This window comes from Anopheles stephensi, unplaced genomic scaffold, assembly GCF_013141755.1.
Source record: "Anopheles stephensi strain Indian unplaced genomic scaffold, UCI_ANSTEP_V1.0 ucontig120, whole genome shotgun sequence".
Classification (NCBI taxonomy): Eukaryota; Metazoa; Arthropoda; class Insecta; order Diptera; family Culicidae; genus Anopheles; species Anopheles stephensi.
In genome coordinates, this window is record NW_023405037.1 from 14,722 (window position 1) to 29,957 (window position 15,236).

At 44.3% G+C, this 15,236-nt stretch overlaps 1 protein-coding gene across 1 annotated transcript in view; it reads right to left on the reverse strand.

Moving 5' to 3' along the window:
• Window positions 1-15,236, reverse strand: part of LOC118515252 — a gene marked incomplete at its 5' end in the record, with an annotated part of 39,194 nt that overhangs the window by 13,489 nt on the left and 10,469 nt on the right. Inside the window, one exon of the mRNA XM_036061938.1 lies at window positions 13,243-13,464. Within this exon, the coding sequence (XP_035917831.1) occupies window positions 13,243-13,464 (222 nt within the window). The remainder of the gene's footprint in view (window positions 1-13,242; window positions 13,465-15,236) is intronic.

Here is a 15,236-nt window from a genome sequence, read left to right on the forward strand (position 1 = left end):
GAGCTTGCCCAGATCTGCATGAACGCCTCGAGGTAAATCACGTTTTTGTTCGGCATTATCGAAAGTTTGATCAAATAAAGCGGATCGAAACTTTGTGATGGATCACCGATTGCATTTTGCAATCGCTTCTCGTTGCTTATCCAGCTTACACGAGGTGATAAAAGCTGTAACGAACGAATGCAGCAGGGTATGGGAATGCTCTTGCGGGTGCGGGTTCTATGCACGGCTGACACAGAGAACACAAAGTTCATAAACTGCACCGTGCGCACTTTGGCCGGTGCTTTGGTAGATGAAGTTTCCTCCGTCCGCATAACACCTGTTTCAGTTTATTAGAGATTAGAGCGAGAGAGAGTGAAATCTGTACCGGACATTTTGTGGGTGTTGTTGGGTGGCGTATCGTTCAAATCGAATTAAAATTTCAGATCGCACATAATTCATGCCCAGGCCACACATGCTTTAACTGGGTAAGGTTGGCTAGCACATGTTGGCACCTCCATATTGCTCTACTGAAGTGTACACATTTCAGCTACACCATATTATGTATTACTTGGAGTACATAGGGGGATGAAACGGAAACGGACGGAATGAAGCAAATCCATTTCGATCAACAATTGAGCCATTGTTTCGAGCACTGGCTGGTCGGAAACTACACTCCCGGATGCCTTCGGACGAGCGGGGAAGGCAAATTTGTTCAAGATATACCCGGACGAGAAAAAGCAGCAAGCCCGTATTGTTGTTGCAAGAGTTTCATGTTAGTCGAACGATATATTTACTATTTCACCGGCACTCTTTGGCAGTGTAAGGAACAAAGCGTTGCACTTGAAATCGGGAGCTACACGATCGGCTGCATTGGGATGCGCTGCAGTGACTATTATCTTCCAGACCAAACAGTGAGCAGAATCTGAACGGCAGGATGAGATGTTGTTTTCGTTGGTACCTATAACCCCTTTCCCAAGGATTTCCCTATCGTTGCCATTGCTTTACACATCGTTTGCATGGCGTGTAGCCGTACCGTACTGCCACATAATATCAATTCGATGGGGCACTTCAAGTGAGTGAGCACCGACTTGGTCGATCAGAAGAGTGGGCAGCAGCCGTCGGATTCAGTCATAAATTCAAATATTTGCCGAATAAATTTAGAAAGCTCAGAGGAGTATAGGTGCACCCACGGCATACTAACTTGGGCCATGGAAAGCTTGAAATGGAAGTCGCTTGAGATGCTGTACATGTGTTGGTGCTTCTTGAAGGATGTTCAGCACGAGCCCACACACACACACGAAAGGTAGATACTGGTTTATTTATTTCGTAGGTAGGTGTGGTTTTAAGCTGATTTATGCCTCAACATTTTCTGTTGCTTTGGTTTTGATAATCTTCATTCCTGATTCCAATTATTAGTTGAAATGTTCCAGAAGCCAATGAACAGTGATAACAATTGTTACCACGAAATGGTCATTGATGGATATAAAACGATCGGTTTAATTTATGACTTCATTACAATTGGTGAAATGCTTGCCGGCGAGGCTATATTCCATCGGATAAAAGTGATTATTAAGGGAAGAAACAATCAGTGTATTGAGGCGGGGGTAGATAAGGTAGAAATTTCCGTTTAAGTATTTCTGAGAACGCTTAAAGGGTTGGCCGCAGTATGAGGTCATATTGACAATCATATCATATTGTAAAAAAACATTGTCATGTTAATGGGCGTAGTCTCTAGTCAATCGTCGTCAGTTGATCAAACGTTTAGATTCTTAGTACAGCACGCGCAGGTGGTTCTGAGAAAAAGCGAAATTGTTACTTTGAAACCTTCTGACAAAATATTTCAACCTGGGAATGGTTGTCATAATCTGGCTCTAAATTATAGGAATTAAAAGCGATTTTTCGCTGGAAAAGTTTCTTCTTTGGCATCGTCAACCTTCCGGACTGGCATCCTTGATTTTACCCGTACGATAATTTATAAATTGATTATTTAACTCCGACTTAAATACAATATAGTTCCAGGGTTATGATCATGTTTGAAAAGAAAGTCAATCATGGGAAAACATTGCCCCCTTGAAACTATTGCTCGCATCGGAAAGTAAACAGTTGTTTCGGAACATGTAGCAGAGCACACAATTCCTCTATGTATATTGCTAATGCTAACCCATCCTCACATTGACACTGGACAGCATTGCCTGCATTACGAAATTTACCAGCAGCTTACTCAAACAGTCTTAACAGTAATTAAGCTTCTATTAAGCTGCATGTTAGCTTACCTACACTCACTGATTCCCTGGGAAGGCAGCGAAAGGCCATTTTTAAAGTCCGACTATCGAGAATGCAAAAGTTTGTCAAACACCCACACTGGCGTGATGAGCCAGCATACAGATTGGCTGCTGAGTGCTGCACTGGCAACGCATCGCCCGCACAAACGATTGTGAGTTCGAATGGTACTGTAATGCAACACCAGATGTATGAGTTATCGTTGTTTAGGTATGAAGTTATTATAATGCTCCACTGTTGACCTCTGCCTGTTGGAGCATCAGCTGGCACGGTACCGGCCAGGCCCAAAGGGGGAGCTAGATTGCATCAGGCACAGCCGACGACGACGACTTTTCGTTGCATCGTTCATGCTTCGAAGAAAAGCTGGTGGTAACAGTTCGAAGGGATGGAACATTAGTGGCGTAACCAGCAGTATGGTGTATGTGTGTGTGTGTGGAAGATAGTAGATAAATTACAGTAAATATTTTCCAACGAATGAGAAACTTTTCCAACATTCAAAACGCACACTCACACACACCTGTATCATACCGTAGGTGGTGTGTTTGATCAGCAGCAAAAGCTTCTCTGCCTTACCGACGAATAATTGGTTCTTGTTTACACTGGGTACCCCCCCGAAATTACTCGGGAAGCAGTTGGGTTTGCCGTAAGGCTCGGGGCAACGATTGGGCACTGGACCCAAGCCGGCTGCCAGGATCAGGTGTCGGTGGCATGTGTGAGCATGAAAACGGTGCAGAATTATTTATAACTTTGTCCAACACTCACACACAAGCACACTGATTTTGAAGTTGCCCGTGGGCACCCGTAAGTGTGGTTAAATTTAATTCCCTTCCAGTTAGCAGCGTTGATTGGCAGTGGAAAGGAATGAATTCGGGCATTTTCTAAAAATCAAAACATAATCTTTTGCCCTGCTTTACGGTGTGTGCGTGTGTGTGTCGGAGTCCTGCCTTCGGTGGTGGAAGGTATTTAAATTAAAGTGCAAACAAGTCGGGATTCCGTGCTGGAGCTGGATTAGTCACAGCCAAAAGGTGAGTTAATTGAATGGGGTGCTACATTACAGAAAAGGGTTCAAAAAATGGCAGACTCTTTTCTCGGGGCTGATTAAATATGAGCAAAGAGCGTCAGTGATTTAAACGTCGTTTGATTATCTCCTCCCATCAGATTGGTTGGTGAATGCGTTGATGCGTCAGCTTTCAAACCCGCCCCGACTGAGTTTATTATAATCGAAGTTCGTCCCCATTAAGGTACCGTGACGGTGCAGCACGGACAGTACGGTCGGCCCGCGCCGTGGTTTCATTCCCGCGCTGTGTGAATGTGTCTCAATGGCTCGTTGATAAGCTCAATTCGTATAAATTGCCCACAATGGTACGGAACGGGACAAAACTAAAAAAAAAAAAAGGATGAAACTGCCCACACCGTGCGCGTGATTCACGAGCTCGCGGTCAATTTACTCGTTGGCACCCGTGGGTGGTGGTTTCGAGTGGTCATTTCCTGTCCGTGCTTCATGCTTGTGGCCATTGGTGGTGGGGGTTGTTTTTTTTTTTTGTTGGCCCACACTCTGGCCCCAGCCGTCCAGTGGATGCGTGGCACGTAATCATCGATAGTCGTAATTTTTCTGGTAGTCGTGAAATGAATATTCATCATCGGTCAAATGTGCGCGCGAAACGGACCCTGCTCGGGCTGTGCTCCCCCGGAAATGGACCATGATGATGATGAACTGAGTGCGCGTGTATCCTGCGGCAAGGATATTCAGATGATTGAGCCGGTCGTCCGTTCGGCCGGTCCGTACGGTTTGATGGCTGGACGATAAATTAGATTTTTATTCGATTACCTTTCAAGAGGACTCGACGGTCTGTTAGAGTGTGTGTGTGAGTGTGTCATTCTTTGAGCACGTAATTTTTGGCGAGTTTGACGAGATCGTTTCGAACATCATTTGGCAACGAACACAGTTGGGTGGAGTTTAAGGTTTCGTTGGCGGGGTTTGTTGAAATTTTGCCAAACATTATGGTATGATTTTTTCGTAAGTGACCTTGGCGGTTGGAAGCTTTGAGTGATTGGTCATTGCTTAGTAAAACAGAAGGTGAATAGCCACGTAGAATTGATTGTCTACCAGGAGATGTTTGTACAGCTAATGTAGCGTGCATATTAAAAAGCAGCCATCCAACGAAACTACTCTTTTGTTGCAGTGCCTAAATGTATGCAATTTTTTATTTTTTATTTAATTTGCCCACTTCACTTAAAGCGGGGAACATCTGTTTTATATTGCATACTTTACGGCGCAAGTAAGATAATCTCATGATTGTATGATTCACGATTTTACGGTCTGGCCATCTATGCGTCTACCAGCGGTCTACGCATAGCGTTGTGTCAAGTAGATCCTTCCTAGTAGGAGCTCCTTCGAATAGGCCCTTTGAACTAGGCTTCTTGGAACAGTCTCATTGGAATCGGCTCCTTGTACAAGGCCCTTTGGAGCAGGCATTTTGAAGCCAGCCCCTTCAGCTAGGCCCCTAGTCCGAGCCGCTTTTTCCAAGGACCCTAGTCGAAAGGGAGTGCTCCTATGGTCCTGGTTCAAGGGGCCTGACACTGAGCTATTTTTATATTCCCCGTCAAAGGTTTGCATCGCTGTAGTACCTTATAAAGTTGAGTGGTAAACACACTAACCAACAATCATAATCAGTACCGTCAGTGAACTCTGGTTCACTTCAATATTCAACGCATTATTATTAACTTAATTACTTTACGACGGTGTGATGGGTACCAGTGTGTGCGATGGGATTAAATTTTCCGCTCAACTGCATTAATTAATAAGCACGCTCGCAATCTCGATCCGACCAATTAGCGTTTTAATCCCAGCACTCGGAACGCTTTATCTGAACTGGTGTTTTGGTGTTTGTTACTGGGTTTGCATTACCCTCATCGGAAAACGGGGCGCGAAGGATGGGTTTAATGTGCGCCCATTTTTCGCACCTTTTTTGTTCCCCACCTCTTCGCTTGTCTGTTTAGGTGCAAACATTCAAAATCGTGGATGAAAAAGGAAAAAAAAATCAAACCTCTCATCTGCGACTGATGCAAAAGTAAATGAGCCCGAACGAAAGAGCCACGCGCAAATGGCCTCAAGGTGATGGGCGGTAGGATTCCTTTTTTCGTGTTGTTTTTTGGCTGGCTGGCTATTGGTGCTATGTTTTCGCACCCAGCAATTATGCCATTAGTATTATCATCGGCTAAATGGTGAGACATAAAACACCATTAATTTGCCTTTGGCAGTGTGGCATGCGATTGTGATTTTCTTTCTGGGGCAAGCGGTGTGTGTGTGTGTTTGGTCCAGATTTTTATGCCAATGCGAAAACGTCGGATGATCCTGGGAAGATAGGTGGAGCCGCTTCGGAATGCTCGAGGGTTTGCCTTTTCGATGATGTTATGGTCTATATCGTTCCGTTTTCTGTTCCCTCCCCTACACTTCACACTCGTTTTCATAGTCGAAAAGGGCAAAGTAGAACAAAAAACGGGAATCATCCGACGGAGAAACACAACAAATGTAACGATGCCCTGCTGGGGCGGATCGACTCATCAGCGCCATGGATGGAGGATGGAAATCGTAAAAATAAATTACTCTACTCGTAAACATAAAAATACACATTTGCACATTTGTAAGACTATAAAAGCTAATAATGCTTCGGTGTTTGTGAGAAGGGAAGACTCTAGAATCTGACTTTTCGCACGGGCAAGGCGCACGATCCGGAGCGGTAACGCAGACGGAAACGGAAGGAAGTTGTGCGAATATTTTACGCGCAACCAGAAGTGGCATCTGCCAACCCACCCGCGTACGCCACATTAATGCATCATCATTCACGGGGTACCGTTCGCTTGCCAAGGCCGCGAAAAACAAATTCTGAAGCCGTTGGGAACACCACGGTGATACAAGGGGACAGCCAACTCCAAAAGTGAAAGCTCCAGCGAGACTCGCTCCGGGAATCGGGAAGAATTGATTGTTGTTGATTCTATTTTTCGCCCTCTCGCACTCACGAGCCCCTTGATCCTTTGGGGAGGACATTGTGCTTACGCGGACCAGTTCACCCGTGTGTCTATTTATGTTTGTTTTACGTACCGTGTGTTTTTTTCTTCTTCTCATTGCCATTTCCCGGGTGGCCTCCGTTACTAGCTTCGAAGCGAGGCTCAAAATAGCGTGCGGTCGTTTTTAAAATTGATCCATATTTCGGGCATTCCGCGTAGAAGTGAGAACGATAAATGAAATAAAATTTTAACTTCCCCAATAACGGATCGTTATCCGTTTGTCGTTTTATCGTTTTGTTTTCTCCTCGATGCCCGTTTCCATTCCTTCGGTTGAATCGTTTCGTCACTTGCAAACCATTCCGTTTGGTTTGGTTTGGTTTTTTTGCTTCTTCTCTATCGTTCGTTATCGGAACAATGTCATCCGCAGCGTTTATTGAACTGTGGGGGTGTTTTTTTTCCAACGTTGTATTATTGTTCGAAGCGGAAAAGCTTTATCATTTGTCTCTGCGCGTTTTTTTGCACTTTTCGTACGCTTATGCTCAATGGTTTCAAACGGTTCTGTTGAATGGTTTTATTCGGTTCATCGAGGAATGGTAGCCGGAATAAAAGCTTGCATTCCACAACTGAACAGATAATAAAAAAAACGCCTGGAAATTGGAACCTACGCTGGTGTGGTGTGGTGCGATTGGGCGGTTTTTGTTTTTTTTTTTTTGCACCGTTCGTCTGCCTGAACGATCGGAAAACCGAGGTTGGTCATTAAAAAAATAGTCCACTAAATTTGCACCTAATTCAGCGCGAGAGTGAATATAAATTTTATGGGCACAAGCTTATGGGAAGACACTTTTGGGGTTTTTTCCCGGCGCTGCCATTTACGGCACCAAATTTGATTGTAGTGAAACATAAGTGCGCAGTGTCTGTTGGAGCTTTGCTCGTGGTTTAGATGAGTGTTTTGGGTGTGTGTGTGTGTAAATAGAAGTAGTAATTTGCATCCCGTAACGAGTTAAGGGGTTTTGGTTTATTTTTCGCGATACTAAACGTTGGTGATCTGGATGGGTACTGGAATACACTCGAGGTGATTGTGTGAACGATTTTATATGAATTCGTTCTAATGAAGCGGTAAGCGAAACTAGAGAGGTGATTGAAATGGATTACAAGCGAGTGCAACATGATCCTTTTAGTATAGGTTATTTAATAAAAATAGCTGGAATACGATTTTTTTGGTCACATTGATTTATGTGATTTTATTTGGAATGCAGTTTGACACCATAAGCCTTTAAATTAACTAGAGGTAGAGGTGACAGAGGGCGATCCAGGAAGCATTCCCGGGCGGTTCGTAGGCCGAGGCGACAGCGGCGCCGGTTTTCCCACGGCAGGATCGGAGTTCAAATTCCATCCAGAGACCGCCTCCCCTTACTTAGAGCTGACTACTTTGATACGGGTAAAATTAAGTCACAGAAAGCCAGAAATGGCAGGCCCAAGACCTTTCCAGGTTGTAGTGCCAAGCATTATTTGGGTCCAGTGCCAAGCGGTATTAATTTGGGTCCATGGTATCCTTCCGACTTTGACTACGATCACACCATCAACCAGCTCAGCTGGCTCGTGGATCATCCACACGCCAGGCCATACACCACCAAAGATAGTCTTTATCCGCATTCCTATCATGTGTTCCCTATCCATCCTACAATGTCGATGTCGTCCACGCAACCAAGGAATTGAGAGGATTTGATCAACAACCGCTTACTTCGCATGACATCTTTCAGAACGATGTTTAGCAGGATCATATGCCTATTTGAGATTGTTTCAATTGTGCTGCTATGTTCTATGGATATATTTCGCACATGTAAGCAAATACATTTATGGAGCCGTTTTTTATATCTTAATAAATATCAGTTTTGCTTAAGAATATTATAATTCCTTTCAAATGATCAGGTTAGATCAATTCAATCGATTCGGTCATCTACTAAAACTGCTGACATTTTTATGTTGAAACCTGTATTGATACTAACGAGTCCTTTGGTTCATAATATCTTATCATTAACTTTTATGAGACCAATTCCTTTATGGATTGAATTATCAAATTACTAAAACAACGATTCACAACATTCCCAAGCGCACGCAGGAAAACTATCACAATCAGTATTGCAGTGCGATGCAGTACACCCATCGCCCGAAACCACGGTACCGATACCCCGAAAGGGTCATAACCATCGACAGTTGGATCTGATCGGTTGATAAAACTGTTTACCAAAAATCCCTTTTACAACTTCACCCAACGGGGGCCGATGAGCAACGATAAATTTATTAATCTCTCCGTTGGTTGTATTAAATCAGCGCACACCGGCCGGAATGGAACTTGCGGCAAACCCACGAAACAAACGACCCTTATCGGAGTTTGCTCGTCTGTGATAAGGGATTTGCACATCAATGCACCGTACGGTTTCACATGCCACCCCAACAACCGCGTGGTGAAGCGTGTTGATGTTGTTTTTTTTGGTTCGCATGTTCGAAAAATAGTTGTGCCTCATTAAACTGACAGCGGGTCCCATTCGACGGGACCCTTGGATCAGCGGTGAGCGAACGCAAAGCGCAATATTGGCGCATTATTCGATTGTTCCGATAGGTAATCTGATTAATTTTCAATAAATTTACAGGGCTTAGGGTGGAGGCGTACCGTTATAGCTGCTGCCATCATTATTAGTACTATTAAAACGTTGTTGTACCGCGCGCTGGCCCGTTTCGGTTCGATCATCATTTAACCCGATCGATGCTTAAGCCGTTCGATAACATACATAAACGGATGTACCGTGCGGAGTTTCGATGAGGGTTGTCGCTTGTGTGTGTGTGTGTTTTTTTTCTCCTCTTTATTATGCTTTCGCTTCTGGACTGCTCGGGGATCATAATTTACCCCTTCTTCTTTCCGGTACTGTACCCACCGCTCGGACGTTCCTTTCCACTGGGGAAATGTTTGGGTTCGTGTCAATGGTGCGTTAGAACGGGGCCAGGGAAATCATATTCCGCAGTACGGAGTACGAACCGATGGCAATGTTGTGTGCCGTATTATTTATGAGCAATAGCAACGATTTTAAGCAACGAAGCTTAACCGCAGCTTACCGGTGGACAGCAGGGTTTGTAGTGCTCCATCAGGCGAGCGTGAAAATGATGAAAAATCGAAAGGGAAAAGAAGAGATTTTCAAACACACCCAGACGGGCACTCGTATCAGCCAGAAACCAGGCAAGAGAAGGAAAGTATGCAAAAACTGAGTGTAAGAAAATATGTACAAAGGTTTGCGCAACAACAACAAAAAAAGAAAATATAATGCGGGAAAGAAAACATGAAAATCGACATGGCACAATTAAACATGCCAATACAACAACCTGATTGCCGTGAACTGTTCGTTACCGTTCGAATGAATATGCTTTAGTAACGAAGTTAAAATATTTACCCCTCTCAAAACACGACCGAAGCATGTTTCCGTGGCAGCGGCGTGCAGTGTGTTGGCAATAAAAGCAAGCAACGAGTGACCGGGGAGGGGGGAAGGCATGGTACAGGTTGCCGGAGGTTCAACGCCGCCGGCTGTGCCACCGATGTGAGACATTTTATTTTGCCGAATTATTGAATAATTAATCACGCTGCTAATAATAAATAATTCGGATTATTCAACTATTTCATTCGTGGCTAGCGAGGGCTCCCGGTTACTGGTGTTGTGGGGAAAGGTTTGGGGATGGTAGCAAAAGCTGGGATTATGACGGCTTCCTGTTCGCACACACTCATACACCTGCACAAGTTGGCAAGTGTTTGCGTCTGAACCCATAATCCAGTACACTAAACTGGTGCGCGCTCTTATCGTACCTCCTCTGCCGGAGGTTAGGGGACGGAGACCCGGGATCAGCAGGAGCGATATTGATCCGGATCGGTACCGGTAGGTCCCGGTGGGAGGTTGGCGGTTTTAGCCGCACACTCCGAGCGCGAGCGTACATATTTGGCGAATTATAATTATCCGTTTATTTGATTAGCAATCGATTCACCGCGATTCCGCCAGTGGAAATCGGGAGGGTGGGATAATGTGATTTTTTGTTTATTTACCAGTATGTACTCGAGAGTGTGTGTGTGTGTGTGTGTGTGTGTGTGTGTGTGTGACCTCAAGTTTGGCTGTTTGGTTGAGTATCCCGCTCAATTGCAGCACCTTTTGAAGTGGCCAACCAGCTGGCTGTCAGGGCTCGTTTTGGTTGATGACAATTTTAATGATGTTCTCCATGTGTGTGTGTGTGTGTGCGTGTGTACGTGTGTTGAAAAAAGCTCGGCTTAATGAGGTATTCTCTCAAAATACAGTTCGACTGTTGGGGGTTGGATTTTGTTTTTGTTTTGCCAAGCATGCCACCGATAGGATGCGTTTCATGTTTGATTGGTGGTTTTCAATATTGTTACGAACATGAGTCCGGTGGGGTAAGATGAGTTACCGTTTTTTGCTGATGTCCCAAATGTTATTGTGTGCGTTGGTTTAGTTGCGTTGCGTCGGGGGGTTTTTCACGACTATCAACACTGGCGATGCGATGGCATCCGGCAAAAAGTGGGGAAAATAAAACAATGTTGTGATGACAATGTTTGTTGTGAGGGTTGCGCAGTACAGTTTTTACCTCGATGCGGAAGGCCTAGTGGTTCAATTGGGGTGGCATAAAGTTGGCATTGTTGGAAGAGATGTTGGTTTTTGGTGTACGCAAGAAGACTTATTGTAGCGTGAATGTTTTGCAAACTAGGGTTATGAGGACCGTGAAGGGCCTTTCAGGTGGATGCTCACTTTAGAGGTGCGATGTATAATGAAGCATTTGGGGTGCGGTTTTTGTGTGTGAATTTGAAAAAATAGGGTTACAAAATTATGTCGAGCTTTAAAAAGTGGTTCTGCATTATTTCGGTAACAAGTGTTACAAATACACGTTATTTCAAAGTATTCTTCTTCTTTCTAACGGTCTAGCGACCTCTTTGGTCGTGTCTGCCATTTCTGGCTTGCTAGAATTATTGATATTGATGATTGACCCAGTCCTCACTATGAGGGAACGGCCCAGACGGGACTTGAACCTCGGTCCTGCCGTATGAAGACCGGCAGATATTGTATATTTCTGTCTTCTAGACTTCAAAATTCGCTAGTCAGTACATGAAGTGAAGTATAATGAACGACTAGTTCCCCTGTGGCCCAGAAAATGGGAAGAATTTATCCTTAAACTCATTAAATAAAACTACGGGCAAAACTTCACGTAACCTTTCCGGTTTTATTCTGGAACTAACCCCCTTGTACACCGGTTGAACAATGGTGGTAGATTATTTACCGACCAAGCTTAAGGAATAATCTACCTTTCAGTGCCATTGTCCATGGAGTACGAGCCAACCAACAAGAGGTGTGAGGTGTGTGTTGAAGTTAGACGGTACCAGATTGCCACCAAACGCTACCGAACGATCGCTGTGAATGACGCGCCACAAACCGTTGGTATTAAAGAATAAATGAGCAAGCCATCAAGGAACACGGAAATTCTCTAGGAAGTTCTATGCGATATACCTTCGGAAAGCTAAAGTCTGGTTCTCAAATTTAAACCGCTTTAAGGCAACCCGGACGGATTAAAGTTAATACAATATAATGGCATTAATTAAGATTAAACAGCTTTTATAGCACGTCCAGTAGTGGGGCATGGGCAGAATGCATCGTACGGGAAAATTTTGCCATTTTCTATCTGCTAGCAACCGTATGTGGCCAATCCGTCCTTCTCCGACCTTATCGCAACGAATGTTCTCAATTTCTGGCTCTGGCATTCATCCGCTTTTAATTTCTTTCCCGCTCAATCGCAACTCATACGACTCACCAGGTTCGTCCAGCTGGTGCGAATGTGTTAACGAGCGATCCGTGTCTGTGTCTGGTGGATCCACTTAGCATTGTTCCTTCTCTGCACGGCGATTGGTCTACAAAGGATGGTTTGCCGGTTGCTGTTGCACAGGATTGAGTTTGTAAGTGGGAAGTTTTGTAAAGTTCCATTTACGTTGCCCAGATTCTTCGGATGCGCCGGCGGATGCAGTGCACACTTAACCCTGGGCTACCACCCCTAGGTGCCAGTAACGAAGTGACCTCTACCAACGAGCCCACCCCCCCCCCCCCCCGGGTTGACACAAAAGATAGCAAAACTCAAATGACATCCGGGCCACTTAAGATAATTAGATTTTAACAGCAATCCACCTCTGGGCCACTGGCAACGGAGGCACTCAGCGCCGTGGCTGGAATTGCATTGGTCGGGGACCGAATGTAAGCACATTTCTTCGGAAATCATGCGGCCTGTCGGAACGGAATCTAAAACTTCACTGCTCCGTCAACGGTTTCGGTGCGGTGTAAATTATGCACATCACATTCGGAACGAACGACGGGGTGTGACAGACAATGGGACGTAAGATTCACCAATTGGAACCACCTGGAACTGAATTGTTTTTTGTGGAACTGTTCTGCGTATTTGGTTGAAGCATCGACTTGCAGATGTGATAGACCATCAAGTCAAACGATGGGTAAAAATAAGTTGTTAAAAGAATAGAAATAGGAATCGTCAGTGAGATCCTAATATAGTAACTCTGTGACGTAAATTGCCGCACTTCAGGCGCATTTCGGGAAGGATGGCGTACAATATGGCAACAATTTACGATAGAGTAAATAATAACTTTTCCATAAAGAAACAGTTCAACTTCATGTTAATGATGAAAAGCTCGGTTGTTTCGTGTTATAAAAGATGTAACACCATTGGCACTGTAACACCATGAAACTGTAAGTGTGTGCCAGTAATTCTGACCCCGCGATAGATATGCAATTCGCTTACATATTTACGACCGTAACGCGTGTGCATTGCATAATAAATTGCGTTTCGCTGGAAAGTGCTTAAAATTGGAAACACAGTTTAACTGTGCACTGGTCTCACGAATAAATGCATTAATTAGAAGATGGTGCCTACCTGTCTGCTTTTCCGCTGCTTTCAGTGTGTACGCCTGCAGCAGAATCGGTTCGCTTCGGCCGCGCATGTTCGTTGCGTAGATGACGATCTTCAGCAGTAGCCCAGCATCCAGCCCGTTGACGGTGAAGATTGGCAGCTTAGAGGACACGTTAGCGAGCAGGGCGTGCGTCTGCTGGTCGTAGATTTCCATCACAAACCATTGCCGCTGGCCGCCATCAAATCCTTGGAAAAGGGAATTGAAAAGTAGAAAGAATTCTTAAAAATCTATTTGCGTTTGCGTTTTTGTAGTTTGCGTGAGTAATATTTTAATAAAATTGAAATACTTCTGGCATTTAATTGGAAAGTGTTTCCCTGGCACGTGTATACAACTTTAATTGAATGAATCTTTTCCAAATCGTCGTTTCGAGTGATAACATGTTCCTGAACCCCGGGAAGAGTTAAACACTTTTAAATTCAAACTAGAATGAAGCACAACTGAGCCTTTCCACCTCATTTTCCGTTCCGGCCAGCCTTGTTGGTAAACTTTTTGTGATGAGCTGTCAGTTTGTAGTTCTTCGTTCGGCGTCACATCTCAATTTGCTCGAATGACTTAAACAAAACAACACGACTATAGGGATATCAATGGTGGAGTACAACCACTTCCAGTGCTGGCTAGTTTTTTGTGCGCTCAACGCTCAACTGTTAAACTTTTTCACCCCCCAGATAACTGTCACAGCTGTGCGGCGGGATTTGTTATTTTTTTGCCCCCTTTGTGGCAAATGTGGTCTGGTGGATTATTGTGACCGAATCTGTCACAATGTTGTCGTACCCCGGCTAATGGGTGATTGAGCCTTCCTTTTTGTTACGATGAGCAGTGGGTTAGCGTTTTTGTTCATGTGGAATAAAACGCATAACACAAATGCATTTGCTGGCAGGGAAGCGCTGGCGCTACCGTGCAACAAGGTTGCATGTTTCATAGTTGTACTGTCTGCTTTTTACCAAGTCAAACTGTTCCATCGTTCGAGTGGATTCATTTACAGAGTGTTTAGTGAACAAAGCTGCCAACAATATGTGTGTGGTTGAATGGAATGTGGAAAAAGGTATATAAGGGTCACAAATACACTTCAAACTGTACAATTGCAGAAATTGTAGATACATTTTATGCCAAAAGCACATTATAATCTAATGTCTGCTGTGTGTGTGTGTTTTAGCAATGTTTAGTGAGCATTATACTGGAGACTTATGTCCGATGAGATTTGTGCTTCATATCTGTGTTTATAAATATTTGTTGGATCCTTAATTTTATGTCTTGGGCTTATTCCACAGTTTCACGATTTTCAATAAAATAGTTAGCTTTATTCTCGATCGATACATCTGCTATCATGGCGCATCATTTAACGGTGTACGTACGTAAGAAAAGGGAAACCTAAGTACCTTTCTCCAACGCTTTTCCCTGGTGAATTGTTTGCTTGATTCATTCACTGTACACCATCGTTTGGTTTCCCCTCTTTTTTTTGCTTCTCTTTCCGTAAGGCCCACCTCCACCAACCAACCATGGCAAGCACATCGTTTACAGTGGGAGAAGTTGCACTGCATTGTTGCGATTGAAGATGCTACCTTTCTCGCTACAAGATGGCCGTCGTGGTAACCGGGAGTTGATGCATTCTCGGTTGTATATAAGAAGCTTGCACGACGAGGGTGCTGTGGACGTTAATTTTATTTGTTGAATTCCTGGGACTAACAAAACAAACCTGCAAACAACCTGATGAGATTCTCCCATTCAGTTTCGGGGGGAGGTTCGAACGTTCCATGGTGCGCTTTGGTGTGCTTGGGTAGGTAGGTAGGTCGGAAGGACGGGCGGTGGCAAGCGTCTGGAAGTTTGTGGTAATTCGATGACTTTACAGTAAATTAAAACTGTCACGAGATGCGACGTTTGAATGAGATATTCGCACAGCGCACAGTTGGTGCACTTTGGAAGTGCCATAGTTCTTCGTTTAGTGGCTTGTTTGCTGTTT